The sequence below is a fragment of the Mizuhopecten yessoensis genome, unplaced genomic scaffold (assembly GCF_002113885.1).
Source record: "Mizuhopecten yessoensis strain PY_sf001 unplaced genomic scaffold, ASM211388v2 scaffold10685, whole genome shotgun sequence".
Classification (NCBI taxonomy): domain Eukaryota; kingdom Metazoa; phylum Mollusca; class Bivalvia; order Pectinida; family Pectinidae; genus Mizuhopecten; species Mizuhopecten yessoensis.
Genome location: NW_018408670.1, coordinates 606,544 through 628,320, shown reverse-complemented (window position 1 = coordinate 628,320; position 21,777 = coordinate 606,544). Strand labels below are relative to the sequence as shown.

Sequence of the window (21,777 nt, the reverse complement as noted above, 5' to 3'; positions counted from 1 at the left end):
ACTTGTTAAAACTGATATCTTTCACACTGTGACAAATATCAAGTGATAGTTTCACACTGTAAATATCACTTTTTGGTATTGACCAATCATAACGGTATCTTCTATTCGCTGCATTCCAAGGCAACGATTTTTTTGTTCAGATTCAAATGAAGCGACGGTAGAATAAGTGGTTGTTATGGTAAATGTTTGGTACACACACTTAAGTATTTACATGAATATACAATTATTAACATTTTCATAAGCAATCACACCAGATAATAGCAGAAAACGTCGGAATTGCGTTGAGTATCCCATTCAAAATGGCGCACAGCCTTGTTGTTAAGCGTGACGTCATTAGAATATGGCGCTAATTATTACGCTTCTGATTCCAGCCCATTATTTTAATGCATTACATTTTTCATGTTTTATGCTTTAAAAATATAAAAGAATAGGAAATTAAATGGTGTCTTAAGTAATAACAAATATATTTCACTCGTGTGGCTAAAATTTTGATATGTTTCACTCGTGATGCGCACTCGTGAAAACTATCAAAATACCACACTCGTGAAATATGTTTGTTATTACTGAAGACACCATTAAATAGCCTCTATATATTTGCTATCTGGGAAGTTTTAATTCAGTTTATGGTTGTGTTCTATGAAACACAAAATAAAAATTGAACCACTGATTAAGCTTGTCACCTTTTGCACAACTTGACCCTGGTGGTTTATTAATCATTAACTTGGGCTTGGTATCTCTGTGTAATTTACAATTATCTGTTGATTTACTTGAAATTAATTAATTTATGGTGTTTGCCTGTAATTTACTTTGTGTTTTGTTCGCAAATTACTTGTGCAAGTTGTTTTGCTAGTAACTGATTTTTAGATGGTGTTTAGATAATTGACCAGTATCTGATAGTTTAATTATGACTGACTAATTTATTAATTTTAGCTGATGTTGTGTTGTTATTTATTATTTACTTCGTATCTAGTGTTTTACCAATATTTGATATGCTGATTGTGATTTGTTTACCAGGAAAAAACTATTTGAATGAATCCAGAGAGTATTCTTTATGTTTTTTTAAAATGTGCCAGATTATTTATTAAAGACTATTTTCATCAAGCTAGCAGGCCACCCCATTATGTAGTACACACCATTCTTGATTCACCTGATCGATATGAGAGGCTGTGGTTATAGGGAGGGAGCTCATGTGACGGATGAGTCCGTGAAGACTGCCGACACATTTCTATAGCGGCGTCGGTTACGTTATTACATCACAACAGAGTACAACTCCCTTTATTAATGCACCGCAACGTGAACTCGACGTTCCAAAAGAGAAACAAATAAAACGAATGTTTCAATAACGTTCATGCGTATTGAGAAAATCTTTCATATGGGTGAAGACATTTTTAATAAGAGAGGTTAGCCTCAAGACTATTTGTGTTGCATATTGACAAACCGTCATTTGCCGTTCGTAGATCGTTTGTCATTCTATTCCGCGAGGCAGTGATGACGAAATACGAAGCGCAGGGTTTGCCCACGGCTTATACGATATTGCTTCGGCTATCTTCTCCTTGTCTTGTTACTGGTCTGCCGGTCCACAAGTATTCAGGTTTCGTGAATAAGTATCACTCCAGACCACAATAAAGCCGACTTTATTTACTGTGGGGTTGGTCATGCAGGGGTAATATCGACACAGACTCCTTATAAAGCCATCTGAGCGCTTTAGGGCATTTTAATTAGCATAATTCCTCACAAACAATTTTTTGTTTCAGTGTTGTATCATATTATATTGCTTATTAACTATTGGTATATATTGCTGTACTCGTGTCATCGTTCTTATTGTCTCTATTTAAAAAAATAAATGATGTTTTTTCTTGATTTTTAACGTCGTGAAACAGGAGTTAATCTGAAATTATGTTTAAACAAAGGAAATTAAATGCATAATTAAGTTACGATAACGAAGGAAACCTATCATTTTCAATAAAATGTTCTTCGACCGTAAAAGAAGTGGAAACCAGTGAAAATATAGTCATGCAGTCTCCTAGAAAAACTTGATTTCTAAGTTAATTGTCGACTTAAGAAAAATAACAAAGACATTTTTTTGTTAAAGATATATTATTTTGATAAACTGAATCATAAAATCTGTAACACGTCCTTTTAGTTGGGAAATATATTAACATATAAACATGAATGATTTCTACTATTTTCCAGAACCAATGGTCAATATATATGCAAATGGTAAAGAAAACTTTAATTATTTTCATCTGGTTTTGACTTCTGTATTTTGTTAGGCGTAAATGATTCATTTTGTTGACTTTCCGCATCGATTTCGAAATGTTTAAATGTTGAGCTGTTTTTTGTTGAGATTTGTTTTCCCTTTAAAAAAAAAGTTTCATATTGATTTTTATACAGATGAAGTATTTAACATACTAAGTCTATACTTAATAAAAACATTACTAGTTTCTTATCATAAAGTTTTTTTTTATCAAGGTTGGCAATTAATAAAAGAAATGTGGATTGTTTTTTTCATCTTCATCGAATAATTGACTTATTGCATTAAAACAATGTTTTAATATTTGATAAAAAAGAACATATGTATATATTAAGAAATAGGCAAAGTCAGTTCTTCAGAATATATTGATTTTAACTTATCATTTTCTGTTTTAGCGTTTTGATTTTAACTTGTTATTTTCTGTTTTAGTGTTTTGATTTTAACTTGTCACAGTTTCTGTTTTGGTGTTTTGATTTTAACATATTATTTTCTGTTTTAGCGTTTTGATTTTAACTTGTCACAGTTTCTGTTTTGGTGTTTTGATTTTAACTTATTATTTTCTGTTTAAGCGTTTTGATTTTAACTTTTTATTTTCTGTTTTAGTGTTTTGATTTTAACTTGTCACAGTTTCTGTTTAAGTCCGGATTTGACACCATTTTATACCATTGTAGAACATGAAAGTATTACCGTTCCGACGAAAACCTAGTTCTGTCATCCTTTTTGGCGGATTGTTTTCCTCGGTTTTTGTCTGTTTGTACCGATTTTGTCCTTTTGTTAGCACGATGTGTTTTCTGCTTATCAATGTTGCTCTACTAAATCATTGATTGATAGTAGTTCAACAAAGTCTTATACAGAACATCTGGTTCATATGTCGCGAAAACATCTTATTTATTAAAAAAAAAAAAATCTTTGGTAACGATGATTCATCACTTTGAAAAGTACATGACAAGTTAATTCTTAGACCTTTACGGGCTAATTATTTGCTAGGCCATTGCTTTCTGCATTTTGATCTTATCAAACAGAAATATATATATGTTTTGATATATTACTGTTATATAAAAAAAAAAAATACGACTTCAAATGTCTACTAAAATACATCACATGATACTTGTCATGTTGCCTCCCGTCAACCATAGAAAGCATGCCAACGTAGGATATGGAAATCATGACAATCCAGATGAACCAAGCGTATACAACTCGTTCACTTTCAGGACATGTAAAATATATGTTAATATGCAGTTAAAGGAATGTGCATTTATTGTAAATAAAATAACGGTTACGACCTAGTTTAAAATACAGTGCAATAGACATGCATTTTGCAGGGTGTCCGTTCCACAATTATTGTCGCTCCAATGAGTTCGCGCTTTCACGTTCGGGGAATAAATCAAGTCGGCGTGGCGCAAAGATGTTTGTAAACTCGTTGTATTGCGTCGTAAATTTGTCACAACTCCGGCAGTGGTACAGTAGAGGATCGGTGGATGATAGCCTCGCAGTCTCCCTCGCCGTCCACCACCAATAAACACAAGATTAGCACCATCGATCCCATGTCAGCAATCAAGGTCCCCAAAGCATAAATCCGTGGCCCGTTAGACGCTTGGATGTTGGACAAATATGTCATTAAAGGCTTTGACGGCAGGGCATCACGCTGGTATTTACAGCGCTTTCCGTTTTACCGTAACGTGTAGCCAATACCAACAGAGCGTGGTGTATAACTGACGGGCTGATACCGTCTGAGCGTAGTGTATACCTGACGGGTTGATACCACTGAGCGTGGTGTATACCTGACAGGTTGAAATCGTGGCTGATCGTAGTGTATACCTGACAGGTTGATACCGACAGAGCGTGGTGTTTACCTGACGGGTTGATATCAACAGAGTGTGATGTATACCTGATGGGTTGATACCAACTGAGCGTGTTGTATACCTGACGGGTTGATACCAACAGAGCGCGGTGTTTACCTGACGGGTTCATACCAACAGAACGTGGTGTATACCTGACGGTTGCTACCAACCGAGCGTGGTGTATAACTGACAAGTTGATACATGTACAATGTACCAACTGAGCGTGGTGTATACCTGATGGGTTGATACCAACAGAACCTGGTGTATACCTGACGGGTTGATACCAACAGAGCTTGGTGTTTACCTGACGGGTTCATACGCACAGAACGTGGTGTAAACCTGACGGGTTGATACCAACAGAGCTTGGTGTTTACCTGATGGTTTGATACCAACAGAGCGCGGTGTATACCTGACGGGTTGATACCAACAGAGCGCGGTGTATACCTGATGGGTTGATACCGACTGAGCGTGTTATTTACTTATTGGGTTTATACCACTTAGCGTGGTTTTTACCTGACGGGATGATACCAAACGAGCGTGGTGCATACCTGACGGGTTTATACCAACTGAGCGTGGTGTATACCTGACGTTTTGATATCGCATGATCGTGGTGTATACCTGACGGGTTTACTGTTGTTAAGATAAAAATCAACAAATCTTATCTTAATGCCCGACACTTGTAGTTGTGAGATGACGCTAGTTCATGTGTATCAATTTTAAATACGTGTTGATACCATTATTACGGTAACCACTAACCAGAATCAGCTTGGTTTTGACGAGGAGATTACTTTGATTCTAATGCAATGTAGCATAAAGCATTGATTTTTATTGATATAATTAGAAACAGTTCATGAACCAAAATATAAGGAGAACTTTAAAACCCGAGCGCTTTCATTTTAATTTTATAATTTCGTACATAGTTACTATTGTGACGCTGTCATTGAACAATACATTCTTTACATTCACGATGTTATTAGTGACGGCCAAACGATAGGGAGATAGTCATAATGAAGTAAGAAGATGAGAATATATTTAATATTTTGACTTTGTCGTATTTGTTGGGCACTAAGGATATCAAATTCTTGTAAATTAGATATACATACAGGACCCTTATGAACCTATTTTTACATGTTACGATTTTCTTGAAGTTGGCATATAGGACAAGGAATTAATTGCGAAAGGATTGATAATTCAAGGTTGTCATTTTTTTGTCGTTCTGTTCCCTTATCAAGGCACATTGACAGGAAAGTACGGACAAGTTACATTACACCATAACAAACTTATATCAGATGAACTGATTTGATAGTTTGAACAATAATAAGCCCGGCTAGTGTTGAAATTACACTGAACGCGTTGTTGACCATAGATTGGTGGGCACGAAATCAGAGACATCATGCCTTAGATATAAACAGTGTGTGTGTGCACTCGGCGACATAGATACTGTCAAACATTCCTCCAGGTAGAGCCTTCTTCTTCCTGTAATCCTTTTCTTGTTTCTCCAACCAAACAATGTTTATCACGGGAAAATTACGCATGTCTGTAAAAAAATTATGGTTTGTGTTCCTTTGAGACACAGAGCTTTTCTGGCTTATACTGTTTTTGCAGGTACACATCAGTATTGCATTTCCCTATTTTATCCATTGATTGCAAGTCTGGATTGCCCCAAGTTACAAAATATATTTTGATTGTATTGTTAAGCGACAGCGCGACAGCAAATATCTCTCAAACCTGTACAACTTTTTTCCAGTCTGCTAAGATGCCTGTGCTTGACTTTTATGATACAAACAAGCTTTTTTATACATGTCATATTGTGATTTTCAAGGTGCTTTACATTAATGATTTCTGAAGTAAATGAAGTCACTGTTAGTTGTATAAGATCAAACATTACCAAGACCATCTACTCTTAGAAATTGTATACATGTACATGAACCGTGTTGTGAACTAAACATCACAATAAGTAATGCTTGCAGTGTAGAAATGATTTTTAAAAGAACTTTACTGCGTTAACAAAATAATTTTTATTCAGGTAGGGATTGTTATTGTACGATTTGTTTTAGCATTTGCATTCCAATAACTAAAATGCTGTACATACGTAATATTAAAGCTAGGCATTGTAGCCGAAACTTGTTAAAAAGTAAATTAAATATCCATTTCTCAAGAAACTGCATTTCTTAAAGGTATCAGTGACTAAATCACGTTGAAATCACGTTAATTAGTGGTATACCTTTATCTATGTACATCGGCTCGTGACGTATATTACGGTAAAGTACCGTGCTGCTTTTATTGCGCTGAGCCTGCTTTTCTCAACAGTCTGCATTACTGTCCACATAATTACACTGACGTTTTTCCAGATATTATTTCCAGGACTAAGCTGGGCCTGCTGGGTTTATTGACTCTGTTTACTAGGTCGGGGACGTGTATCATACCTGACCTGGTCGTTATGGCGGTACCCGACTGCCCGTTATGACGATCTAACCAGTGTGACGTCCAAGTTAACGTCTAAATTATGCATGATGTCGTAAAAATACGGGGACTTTCGTTTATGTTCCCTTTGTAATAAAACACAAGCGATAAACTGCGTTTACGTTGGTCGTCCCTCAATTATTTATTGTTTGCCCTTTCTAGATATAAAAAATGTGTTATCTAATCTGTGTAGCGTTAGATAATGGTCTGATTGAAACACGGCAGGACGTGATAGAACAAAATAATCACTCGGGCTTTCTACACGTGCATTAAAACAGTCTAACAAAATGATACAGCACGAACCTGTGCAGAACCTTGCTCCTTATACTATATCTAGGATACAAATAATGATTTACAAAATATCAAAAAATATTTTTTTCTACATAATTGCAATAATGGACACATCACTGCAAATTTATAACAAACGTAGACACTGTTAAATTCACGATCGTTAATTCTTCTTTTCTTTGTGGGACCATACACATGTACCAGCTTCCGGTGCTTATAGATTGCACATCCCACATGCTACTTTGGAACCTGTTCTAGTTATCGTGACATTCCAGATAGATGCATAGTGTTTATCAATAAGGGTTACCTACCGGAGAGGCTTAACTTTACACTAACAATTATAACACTGGTTATCATGACTAGGTGAATTTTCAGTATCCACTATGTCTTTGATTGTTTGTGCCCTGCAAGCATTCCTGAATTTGACGGGAGACATCATAATGACTGCCCGATATGAAGTACATACAGGAAACACCTTTCCCGAGCTCCTGGTTTCAACAATTTTCTATGTGGATGTCTGTCTATTTCGACGAGGTGCTGTCTTTATAAATCGACTTCCATGTTCTCATTTTGTTTTTATGTGCTATATAGATATATATCCATTTCCTTGTATACAGTATGCTGATCGAGAGGTATTCTGCTTTATATAGATTTATTTTCATTTCCCAGTCGGACCTCATATATTTTGGATAAGTCAAGCAATCTTTTTCATCAAATTAAATAATGAACTAATTCTATAAAAAAGAACTTGAATCGCCATTGAATAATGTCACTGTTTTTTGAACGTTTTCCATACATATCTGTATTCATTTTTAAACAGCTTTATTGGTTTAATGTTTTGTTTATTTTGCAAATATAAAGCCAACAGCATACAGCTATACTTTTCAAAAGGGAAAAGTTTTGTACGCCCCCAGAACGGAAGAAATCCGCAGAGATAATATTTTCAGCTTTTTGTTGCTCTCAGAAGCGTGCTTTCTCGCCTTTCGCTTTCGCCTTTTAGCAGCTAATCCCTTTAAACAAGATCGTATCTGGTAACCACTGGGTTTTTGTCGGAATCATTTCCCAACCCATCAGCCAAACATTGTCCCCAGTATTTCATTTGCCGCTCTTTAGTTCTGGCTCTTCGACCACTATTGTTCCAGATTGTATTCACCGCGGGCCTCGTCGTCACCAAAGCGCTTGTCATTTCCGGGAAACACCAGCATAAAGTAGCGTTCTCTGTCGCACTAACTCATCTGTTTTATCCAGCTATTCTTCTTAGTCTTTTGGAGGCTTGTTTCCATTATCTACTCATTTACGGCGTCTTTTAGACGCTTGCTGATAGAACAAAACCCTGTGGTTTACCTAGTGCAGTAAACGTAAAACACAAGTAGCTTCTGAAGAAAAGCATTTGTGCAATTTCAAAGTTGATAAAGCAATTATTTTAAAGTCGTTGAAGCAGAAATACAGGCACACGTGACCATCAATCTCTCAGAAGGCGAATTACAAGATTATAGTTTTTTCCTTTGTTTGTGAACAAAACTAAATTTCGCACATGAATAACTTCGAACCACGTTTTACGATTTCTAACCAAGTCCAAGTCTGGTTTGTTTTGGTATCCGACACGTATACTTCAATTACAACAATACACTTTCCACGTAAAACAATTGTTTAAACAATTTCTTATTTTAATTGGTCTATTCAATGTTAAGTGTACAACAGTAAATATCCAACACGCCTTCTTAGCATTTAAAAAACGAATGGAACCTTTTAATTTACAGATTTCGTTTCTGAAACAAACTTTTTATCGTTGTTATCTCAATTTAAATATACATACTGTATGCTGAATTATTAAAAAGGGATTTATACGTTTGGCACAGAAAAGATTGAATTTATTTCGTCCGCAGAGGACTAGATTTCTATTGCTGTTTAGTTGACGCTGTGCTATTCTTTTTCCTATTTGCTTCAATTTAAACCTTTCTGCTTTATATATAAAACTTTGTTTATGATTTGTACAAAAAGTGATCATACGAAATTTCATATTGTACCTCGCGATATGTTATGGGCGCTGCATATTGAATATATTAACTTTTTGTGTTTTCCTAGATGTGAATGATGATATGTTTATATTCTATTTCAACCCACCCTTTGTTTCAGAATGTTCCGGGTGATGTTTAAGGTGTTTTTCATATTCTATATCAACCCAACCTTTGTTTCAGAATGTTCCGGGTGATGTGCAATGGTTGTGGGATGTTCGTGTCGCCAAGCGAGCTGGTGATGCGAGCCCAGGGCTACGTGTACCACCTACAGTGTTTCATGTGTATAGAATGTGGTCAGCAGCTACAGAAAGGTGACCAATTCGTCGTCAGGGACGGTCAACTCTTTTGTCGGTTGGATTATGAAAAGGAATTCCACATGCTGCCTCTAAGTCCGAAAAGTAAGTCAGTATCGATACTCCTGTATTATATGTAAAATAGCACAGCTGTATTCATATAGTAACATAACTATATTTATATACAACAAGTATCATAGTTGTATTTATATAAAGTATCATAACTATATTTATATACAACAAGTATCATAGTTGTATTTATAAAGTAGCATAACTATATTTATATACAACAAGTAACATAGTTGTATTTATATAAAGTAAAATAGCTATATTTATATACAACAAGTATCATAGTTGTATTTATATAAAGTAAAATAGCTATTTTTATATACAACAGGTATCATAACTGTATTTATATAAAGTAAAATAGCTATATTTATATACAACAAGTTACAAAGTTGTATTTATATACAGTATCATAACTATATTCATATACAACAAGTAACATAGCTGTATCTATATAAAGCAACATAATTATATTTATATATAAAGTAGCATACATGTAACTATATTTATATACAACAAGTAACATAACTGTGTTTATATCAATTAACATAGCTTTATTTTTGAACAACAACTTCAATAGTTGTAAATATATAAATTTAGCATAGGTGCATTTATATATGATAAATTACACAGCTGTGTTTATATACAGAAAAACACTGAGTTTTATGCATAGACAAGTAACAGATTACAAAGCTGTATCTATATACAACAAGTAACACAGACGTATTTATATACAAGTAACATAACTATATGAATGTACAACAAGTAACACAGATGTATTTATATACAAGTAACATAACTATTTATGCAATATACAATATATACAAGTAACACAACTTTTTATGCAATATACAACATATAAAACAAGTAACAAAGCTTCGTACTCTCACACATCATTACTATTCAAAAAACGTAAAATATCATTGAATATATCTTAAATTTCAAACAATATTTCTTATATACTAAACTGATTTTAAACAAAGAGCTTGATGCAATATCACGAACTATGCAATATATTGTTATTTGATATATTATACAGGAGCATGCAAAATATAAGACAAAACTGTCTGCAGAACCTACAATAGTATTACTTGATATGTGCAATGATATAACACTGTTATACACAAAGGAAATTCGTAAATATACAGTAATAGTTAACAAGATCGCAAAAGTAATATCGTCATTATGGTAATATACGTACTAAATCAAACAGCGAGTTATACTACATTGCATTTTATGCACTTTATATCAAACTACATCATTCAATACAAAATAAAATATTGATTGTATCAATATATTTTTTTTTAGGCTTTTCTTATTTGATGTCGAAAGTTAAATTAAATTTCATTTCCTCCAAGAAGTGTATTAAACTAATATCTCACACACAAATTTTGTGTTTGTAAATAATTGCTTTTGTTTTTATTCATATTTTTGTATGTAATTTGGCATTTGATCCCTTTTAAATCACAAGCATCACAAAGCACACATACATATAACAAGTAGAAGTACCCTGCTGGAAGTAAAAATGCTAATTAATTATCCTCTTATGGTCAACGTAGACTACACATATCCTGCTGAACAAATCATACTCAGGAATCTTATTAAAATATTAAATTTTAGAACATTAAGCTTTTTTTTCTTGAGGCAAATAAGTTCATGAAAAATAAATTGTTGAACAACAATGATATATTCCAAAACTGTTTTTACTCGGATGTTTCTAAATTTTTCATCAGCTTGGTAAGTATGGATTGTGAAAAGAATTATGTAGCACAACCACATCTGTTTATATGTGATGTATCGATGACGCTGGTCATTTGTCTGATGAAGATGACAGAGAATATATCGTACTAGTCATCGAAACGTCACATATAAACCGTTTTTGGTTGTGCTGCATGAATCTTTTCACTATCCAGTCTTTACTCGGTCATAGTCGGTGTACACACATATTACAAATACGTCATAACCGTTGTGCATTAAATATCCAGTTTATCCACGTCTCTGTAAAGTGGATACTTAATGAGTAATACTGTCAAGCATATGGTAGGAACTTTATCAAAAGCCTTATGTACACATACATGTAATTATATTATCGAAAGAATAACATAATTGCATTTTATATTTGATTTACCCGTAAAATTATTGTGTTCAATAAAAAGTGAAAGGATGAACCATGAAATACTAAATACAACTTTTCTTTCGTTTTACTTAAAAATGAGATATATTGATCTGGATTATTGTTTTATAAACAGGGAGAAATTATCGATTTCCGATTGCAAAATGTTTCATCCACTATAAGTCTAAATGAGTAAAACAATTATGAACGCCTTTGTTTTGCATTACTTTCTATAAACACTAATGAACGGACAAAGATTGACGGATACTGTCACGTTAAAGTTAAAAAAGATGCATTTTATATACGTATGAATTGTGACATGTGCAGTTCTTTTTCTAGATATATCACTTCCATATTGAGGACAGTATAAGTTCAGCACATACTTATCGCTATTAGATTAGAACAGGAAAACATTTTTTAACATGAACAATGCGTTATGTATTAAAGATACACAAAGTTTGTTTTCGAACGAAATATTTGCTGTAGTGTGTTTTGAAAAATTCAAGTGTACATATTGGTAGCTCTGTAAAGGCAAGCCACATGGGGTGCATTCGTGTCAGACTGATGTTATGACAGCTTCCGTCGCTAGCTCTGGAGTTAGATAATCACGGTGTACAGTAGATTAGGAGGCTGAGTCCGGACCGGATTATTGATCGTGACGTGCTGGGGATGGCAAACGTGGGGGATAATCGGTCGGCAACAAGCAGTCGAGGCTGCCGTCTAGGCGGTAAAAGGTCGTTATGTGTCTTGGTTACCGAAAATCTAACATGATTATATACCAAAGCCGTCAATTCTGGTCGTTTCCTAGCGCACTCAAAATACGGGTAATATATACCCATCTGACTATTGATCCAGGTAGGAAATAATGATAAAGCTCGATATAAGACAGTTATTTTGTTTTAAGTTCCTCTGAACTTTTTTTATAATGCATGGACTGTTACGTCGTCTAGAAACAGCACTAGCCTAGATGAGGTGTTCAGCCTCCGCGATAGCATCGCTCACAGAAGCGAAAAGGTCTGAACGTGAATTGATGGTCCAAATTAAACCTGTAGGTATGTTTTATAAGCATATTCCAGTGCAGCAGACAGTTTTTGCTGTGGCGTTATCACTTGTGTTTATAAGTTGACGAAAGACAAAAAGATACATATAGTGTTAGTGAAGAACAGTTCGAGGTATAAATTGATCGTATGCCACTTACTGTATTGGCATTGTATTATCATCGTTCTGTTCATTTTCGTTTCTTTCATATTAGATCATTAAGCTATGATAATGATAGTTGTTCTAAAATGTAATATATTTGTTGTTTTCTATAAAGTGTCACACTTGTTGGTTCCCAGGTGACGACAGTGAGAGTTATGAGGATGGAGAGAGTGACGGAGGGAAACATCCAAAGCGACCAAGAACAATACTCACCACCAGTCAGCGACGAAAGTTCAAGGCCGCGTTTGAGCTGAACCCAAAGCCGTGCAGAAAAGTACGTCTCCGACAAATAGGAATGATACTCATCTCTTGGTTATACACTATATTACACCATCTAACTGGAGCAATACTCCTCTATCAGTCATACACTGTACCATACCATCTAACAGGAGCAATACTCCTCTATCAGTCATACACTGTATCATAACATCTAACAGGAGCAATACTCCTCTATCAGTCATACACTGTACCATACCATCTAACAGGAGCTATACTCCTCTATCAGTCATACACTGTATCATACCATCTAACAGGAGCAATACTCCTCTATCAGTCATACACTGTACCATACCATCTAACAGGAGCAATACTCCTCTATCAGTCATACACTGTATCATACCATCTAACAGGAGCAATACTCCTCTATCAGTCATACACTGTATCATACCATCTAACAGGAGCAATACTCCTCTATCAGTCATACACTGTATCATACCATCTAACAGGAGCAATACTCCTCTATCAGTCATACACTGTATCATACCATCTAACAGGAGCAATACTCCTCTATCAGTCATACACTGTATCATACCATCTAACAGGAGCAATACTCCTCTATCAGTCATACACTGTATCATACCATCTAACAGGAGCAATACTCCTCTATCAGTCATACACTGTATCATACCATCTAACAGGAGCAATACTCCTCTATCAGTCATACACTGTATCATACCATCTAACAGGAGCAATACTCCTCTATCAGTCATACACTGTATCATACCATCTAACAGGAGCAATACTCCTCTATCAGTCATACACTGTATCATACCATCTAACAGGAGCAATACTCCTCTATCAGTCATACACTGTATCATACCATCTAACAGGAGCAATACTCCTCTATCAGTCATACACTGTATCATACCATCTAACAGGAGCAATACTCCTCTATCAGTCATACACTGTATCATACCATCTAACAGGAGCAATACTCCTCTATCAGTCATACACTGTATCATACCATCTAACAGGAGCAATACTCCTCTATCAGTCATACACTGTATCATACCATCTAACAGGAGCAATACTCCTCTATCAGTCATACACTGTATCATACCATCTAACAGGAGCAATACTCCTCTATCAGTCATACACTGTATCATACCATCTAACAGGAGCAATACTCCTCTATCAGTCATACACTGTATCATACCATCTAACAGGAGCAATACTCCTCTATCAGTCATACACTGTATCATACCATCTAACAGGAGCAATACTCCTCTATCAGTCATACACTGTATCATACCATCTAACAGGAGCAATACTCCTCTATCAGTCATACACTGTATCATACCATCTAACAGGAGCAATACTCCTCTATCAGTCATACACTGTATCATACCATCTAACAGGAGCAATACTCCTCTATCAGTCATACACTGTATCATACCATCTAACAGGAGCAATACTCCTCTATCAGTCATACACTGTATCATACCATCTAACAGGAGCAATACTCCTCTATCAGTCATACACTGTATCATACCATCTAACAGGAGCAATACTCCTCTATCAGTCATACACTGTATCATACCATCTAACAGGAGCAATACTCCTCTATCAGTCATACACTGTATCATACCATCTAACAGGAGCAATACTCCTCTATCAGTCATACACTGTATCATACCATCTAACAGGAGCAATACTCCTCTATCAGTCATACACTGTATCATACCATCTAACAGGAGCAATACTCCTCTATCAGTCATACACTGTATCATACCATCTAACAGGAGCAATACTCCTCTATCAGTCATACACTGTATCATACCATCTAACAGGAGCAATACTCCTCTATCAGTCATACACTGTATCATACCATCTAACAGGAGCAATACTCCTCTATCAGTCATACACTGTATCATACCATCTAACAGGAGCAATACTCCTCTATCAGTCATACACTGTATCATACCATCTAACAGGAGCAATACTCCTCTATCAGTCATACACTGTATCATACCATCTAACAGGAGCAATACTCCTCTATCAGTCATACACTGTATCATACCATCTAACAGGAGCAATACTCCTCTATCAGTCATACACTGTATCATACCATCTAACAGGAGCAATACTCCTCTATCAGTCATACACTGTATCATACCATCTAACAGGAGCAATACTGCTCTATCAGTCATACACTGTACCCTACCATCTAACAGGAGCAATACTCCTCTATCAGACATACACTGTACCCTACCATCTAACAGGAGCAAAACTCCTCTATCAGTCATACACTGTATCATACCATCTAACAGGAGCAATAGTACTCTATCAGTCATGCACTGTATCATACCATCTAACAGGAGCAATAGTCCTCTATCAGTCATCCACTGTATCATACCATCTAACAGGAGCAATAGTACTCTATCAGTCATGCACTGTATCATACCATCTAACAGCAGCAATACTCCTCTATCAGTCATACACTGTATCATATTATCTAACAGGAGAACTACTGCTCTATCAGTCATACACTGTATCATACCATCTCTATCAGTCATACACTGTATCATACCATCCAACAGGAGCAATACTCCTCTATCAGTCATACGCTGTACCCTACCATCTAACAGGAGCAAAACTCCTCTATCAGTCATAGACTGTATCATACCATCTAACAGGAGCAATACTCCTCTATCAGTCATTCACTGTATCATACCATCTAACAGGAGCAATAGTCCTCTATCAGTCATCCACTGTATCATACCATCTAACAGGAGCAATAGTCCTCTATCAGTCATGAACTGTATCATACCATCTAACAGGAGCAATAATCCTCTCTCAGTCATACACTGTATCATACCATCTAACATGAGCAATACTCCTCTTTCAGTCATACACTGTACCATACCATCTAACAGGAGCAATTCTCCTCTATCAGTCATACACTGTATCATACCATCCAACAGGAGCAATACTCCTCTATCAGTCATGCACTGTATCCTACCATCTAACAGGAGCAATCCTCCTCTATCAGTCATACACTGTATCATACTATCTAACAGGAGCAATACTCCTCTATCAGTCATACACTGTATCATATTATCTAACAGGAGCACTACTGCTCTATCAGTCATACACTGTATCATACCATCTAACAGGAGCAATACTCCTCTATCAGTCATGCACTGTATCATACCATCTAACAGGAGCAATAATCCTCTCTCAGTCATACACTGTATCATACCATCTAACAGGAGCAATACTCCTCTATCAGTCATACACTGTATCACACCATCGAACAGGAGCAATACTCCTCTATCAGTCATACACTGTATCATACCATCTAACAGGAGCAATAATCCTCTCTCGGTCATACACTGTATCATACCATCTAACAGGAGCAATACTCCTCTATCAGTTATGCACTGTATCATACACTCTAACAGAGCAATAGTCCTCAATCAGTCATACGCTGAAGTATAACAACAGAGGCGACAAACTTCTGTCATACGGCGTATCAAAATATCTTATCTATACAACATATTACTGCAGTCAAAAATTATTTCAATGAAATTTCTTCATGATATTAAATTTGCTAAACTGGTCGTTGAAATATTTAGGAATCCAAGGACTACATTGTTACTGTTACGTTAACAGGTACGTGAACAGTTGGCGGCGGAGACTGGACTGAGTGTACGGGTGGTACAGGTGTGGTTCCAGAACCAGAGAGCTAAGGTAGGTATATACAATGTAGTAGTGTAGAGACGTCCAGGCACATCACTCGCTTTATCACCAATAGGTCACCTTTGTCAACAGAATATAGAAAGCGATGTTACCAGTTATAATCCTAGCAGTAGAACAATCCTATTTTTTTAATTGATATTGTATTTAAAAGAATCATGTGTACTGTAAGGTTTTAGAAAGAAATATTCCACTAATAATATAAGATATAGGGTACAAACTCTTTATTAAAGTATAGGTTATATAGAAATTTCACTTAACGCCTGAATGTTTAAAGATATTTTATTAACAAATAAAATACGAAAGATGATAAAGAAAAGGGAAAGAATGTAGTTAACAAAGAGATCTACTCCCCTGATGTTATTAACAATACAATCTTGATTCCAGGTGAAAAAGTTAGCACGCAGACAAAGTCAAGACAGTAACGGTAACAAGACCGGAAACGGAAATAAAAACAAAAACAATGATAACAAAAAAGACATGAAATCCGACTCGAAGTCAGACTCCAAGGATGAGGATACTGATCAAGGTAATTTAACGCCCGTAGGACCTCACAACCCTTGGATAGCATGGAAATATCTTTGTGTTTTAAACTTTTAAACGTATTGGACACCAGCATCTCAACATGCATGTCGTGTGCAGCAAGTTTGCAAAGCAGTTAGTTTGGAATTACAATTTAACGACATGTTCACAAAACTGTATTTGGTTAAAGTTACTTTACACATGCATATTATTAATCTAACTACAATAAAGATTTATGTTAACTAACAGTATTTGGTATAACCCTTATACAATCTTAACATTTCCTTACTTTCAGGGTAAGGTAAAATAAAAATAACATGCCTTACTCGATGAATCAAGCGTAAACAATATATAGATTTGATTTTCTCTCAATCATTACAAGTCTCTGGCATACATTAGATAGATTATGTTTTCTCTCTCTCTCCTTGCCAATTGTCTAGGACATTTTTTTTTTTTATCTTATTCGTTCTGTCTTCTTTACTCCCCGTTTTCTATCTAGTATACAATTTATAATTTTGTATGATCTATTTTTTCTCTCTTTCCTTACACGTTGTCTTTTACATACTGTATAACTTATGTTTTCTTACTATTCCTACAGATTGCCTCACTAGACTTGGCGACGATGAATCTATTGGTAAGAATTTACAATAATTCTGTAACTTGGCGGATAGAGATGTGTTCCTTACTTTTGCGAATAGTTTTACGAATTCATTTTCGCTATAAAGATTTTAAGAAAATGTGTTTCAATAACTGTTATCAATATGTCACTGTATCCGAATAAATAGCATACCTCACAATCATCAGAAATTGATGTTGGTAGATGTCATACACGTGCTTTATACTTAGGATGACTCGTAACATCTCACAAATAACAAATTAACGATATTCATTCTAGGAGGTCAAACTACATCATTTTAATTCTGACTTACTTTGCAGGATCACTGATATCCGAAAACCGTCACCATGGCAATGCAGAACAAATATCGCCACTTCCTGCCAGCGAATATCAAGGTAACAAAAGATTCTGCTGATCAATAAATAATTTCGAAAAAAATTCAACACAGCATGTTGTCATCTTTCAAATGAAAAACTGACTGGCCCATTATAGTCGCAGACTTGATAATTTGTACAGCGTATTTAGGGCTATATATGAGCTGTTTGAAATTAGTATTTCATGGTATTTACTTTACACTTAGTTGTCATCCTAGACATGGAACAGTTGTAAATCTATTAAATATTTGTTTCTTCAAATAAATAATACAATGGAGTAACCTGTATAAGCCTGACCATGTAGCCTTCTCGTATATCTGACTAATCAAGCGAGAGCCGAGGTGTTCTTGTTAAATAGATCGAAATGAGTCAGTTTTCCCTGATATTCGGCCCTCATTTGGCAGTCTTTTTTTTGGATTGTGTAAATCTTTTTTTTGCTTTATACGTAACAATCTACTAAGAATTGTTATTTGAAATTCAGCAATCGTCATTGTAGCTAAACGTTTACCCACAGTAGTGTTAATCATAACATATATTGTATGTTAACAGACTGGTTAACACATTTACAAAATAAACAACGACAAAAGGGACATTTAAATGAGATAAGTCTCGAAGTGTTTATTAAGCGAGATAGTGTCGAACTGATGAGAAAACGTCGGGAAGGATTAAGATATCCAGTATAACGAGGAGGAGAATTAAAAAATACATCTGTCACAATGTCGTGACATCATGCCATTTCTCTTCATTCTGTCGGAACGATGGATGACATGCGGTTAATCGCAAAAGACAACAAGCATTGGTGCATACCACAGTGGTCATGTAAACACGTTTATATTGAAATGCTTATAGACAAAATAGAAAACGGAACTCACTGGATAAACATGCTAAGAGTGGGAAATGTTTTTTTGAGTCTTCACCTGATTTCATTGGTCATTCTTCTAATTATGAAGCCGAGCAAAAATGCCATGCAATGTCATCTTCCATTTTGATGTTCATTTCCCCACCATAACTCCATTATAAGTCTAAGTGCTTTCTGTTATAGCGTCCCCGTATGATGAACTGGACCTCCCCGGAGGAGCACGCCATTCTATGGAGGACTGCCTGGACCATATGTTTAACGGCGATACGACAGGGCATTCCTCGATAGACTCAAGTGGGGTTCCTAACCCTATTGACAAACTCTACTCAATGCAGAATTCGTACTTTAGTGTAGAATGAGTAATGACAGTGAATCACATGTGTCTCGTCTTCTTTATCATCGAATCCTGACATGATTCCCACCACCTTTATCAATCCAAGTGCCCGAGGTAGATGCGGTACGTCGACACACGTTTCCATGTGATTGATTCGGTGATCGTGCACATAGAAGTTGAATGGTTTGGATACCGGCCATGCTGCTTTGCAGTTAAGGGCGTTATACGTGATATTTCGATGGAATCAGTGTTTTGATCATTGCAATTCGTTTCTATGGCGTTGAATCTATGACGTTATACACATATAGAACGCTGTGGATGCTGGACATGTCTGTCACCTGAGTATATTATAGCTGTACGTCGTAGCTTTATATTCATAGTTATATAACTTTTTAAGTATCCGTCATCACTCCTTCTTGTGCTCTTCTTTCATTCCGATGTTTGACTCAAATATTGACTCCTGCACATTGAGTGACTCAAATATTGACTCCCTTACGTTGGGTGACTCAGATAACCTCGTACGCTATACAGGGCGACCCGGACAACATACTAGGGTCATTCTTCATGGGAAAATGCAAATCAACTTGATTTTACGTTTCCGGGAAGAAGATAACAGAATGCTCTCGTCGGACCCAGTTTAATCAGTGCATTTACTACATAAATCTATGCTATTTTTTCGGATTTATTGCGATACAATGGTCAAATAATATTTGCATCTACTGTTTGTATTCCACGGAAGCTGAATATTACTGCGGTTAGTTTATACACGTGACAAAACTATCCCATGTACACACTAGACGCAAGAAACGTCATATTTTATATATAATCGCGATTTTCAGACTAACACAAAACACGTCACAGACCTGACTTATAATTTGTGTCTGCTGACTTGGTCGTCAATTCTTACTTACCCTTCTTTAACATTCCCTGTTATTTACAGTCTTTGTTTTACAGTTTGTGTTTACATGTCCCGTATTTACATTTTGAGCATCACGTGATCTGTACGTTGTATTACAATATAATACATCGATGTATACATTTAATCATGTATGTCAACAATGTTCACATTCTTGTCGTATATGTCACGAATGTTCACATTTATGACGATATCAGTTTTTCATGTCTTGTAAGTCATCCAACGAGAGAGAGCGAAACGCTATATATATTGAGTCCTTCATTTTTGTTTAATGACACTATGTTGAACGTTTTTCCGCAATGTACAGTGATCGAGAAATCTTTTGTACAAATGAAGACGGTCGATCATTTAAGTAATGACTATTGGTTAATTTCTGTTGGTTTAACAGAGATATGTTTTTCGAGTGCAATGATTACAACACAAAACCAAAAAGGAAAGAAAGTACAACTCGCTTTCATAGAATTTCTCTCTTAGCAAAAGATCAAGACTAATATTCCAGCACCTAGTTTGTGATAATTGTGGCCACATTGCCATTTTCCAGATGGATATAACACAGTATACTGAACAATTCTTCTAGTGTTTTACGCATCCATCGACAACACACTGCCAGTACCAGACCTATCAATGACTTGGGACATGTATCTGCTGAACTAGCTAAGTGTTCATTAAACATCGCGCCTATTTATCGTTCACTGCAATTAGCAATTGGGCGTATGGATATGAGTGTCTACTTTGTAACTACGTGGCACGTATCGACTCAGATCTTTGTGTAATTGTATAATATTTTAATTTATAGATTTATTTATAGAAGTTATCTTGTGCTATGTTTCAGTATGACGAATATCTATCAATAAGTCGCTTTAATTTATGTAAATTGTTAAATTTCAACCTTTGTTGTACAATAAATAGTATGTAAAACAAAAAGAAACTGTTTCGTTTTTGGTTTTTTTATCGTTTATATCGATAGCGTGCTTGCAGTATAGAGAAACAAAATCTGATTGGCCGTACGTCATATAAAAACAAGCAATGCGTTAATCACACTCACTGCTGGCTACGAAGTTCATCTCTTAAACCTTTTTGTACTCTGATCTACTTCACATTTTTTGGAAGTCATAATGAAAACGGTGTAAGACATGCCGATAAATGTTATTAGTTATGTAAATTCCTCGACAAACACGAAAGAGCGATGTCCACATGCAGACCTCACAGATTCCTCTACGCTAGCTCCATAGTTTGACCTTTACGGAATCGTAACACTACTTAAATCATGACGTTGTTTATTCCACCTCGATCTTTAATTTTCTTGCCTAAGAAGTAATGTACCAACCTTATTTGCGCAAGACACAGACATGTAATTGCAAGCATAAAATCTGGTTATAAATGCAGTATTCCAAAAACGTACTGCACACCACATCTGTTTCGTCTTCTAGGAGACATCGGGAATGCAAGGGGCTAAAAATGTTGAAAATCCGAATTGGTCAAAAATACAGTTGAAACAGAAGTGGAGGTATGTTCTTAATTACGTATCAAAGTACGAATTCTGCATTGAATATAAATATCAGAGCAGTACTGGCTAATTGCGAATTATTAATCAGTAAAAGGTGTAAAAATTGTATAACAGATTGAAAGGCTCAGAAAGGTT

The 21,777-nt window shown here is 35.6% G+C and overlaps 1 protein-coding gene across 1 annotated transcript in view; it reads left to right on the top strand.

Annotated features, from left to right (window-relative positions):
• LOC110461803 (LIM homeobox transcription factor 1-alpha-like) overlaps nucleotides 1-21,042 on the top strand; it is a 37,654-nt gene extending 16,612 nt beyond the window's left edge. The window contains exons 3-9 of the mRNA XM_021515472.1: nucleotides 9,045-9,262; nucleotides 12,674-12,810; nucleotides 16,431-16,508; nucleotides 16,902-17,043; nucleotides 17,635-17,670; nucleotides 17,973-18,047; nucleotides 19,069-21,042. Of these exons, the coding sequence (XP_021371147.1) occupies nucleotides 9,045-9,262; nucleotides 12,674-12,810; nucleotides 16,431-16,508; nucleotides 16,902-17,043; nucleotides 17,635-17,670; nucleotides 17,973-18,047; nucleotides 19,069-19,244 (862 nt within the window). The 3' untranslated portion in view covers nucleotides 19,245-21,042. The remainder of the gene's footprint in view (nucleotides 1-9,044; nucleotides 9,263-12,673; nucleotides 12,811-16,430; nucleotides 16,509-16,901; nucleotides 17,044-17,634; nucleotides 17,671-17,972; nucleotides 18,048-19,068) is intronic.
• Nucleotides 21,043-21,777: the final 735 nt, after the last annotated feature.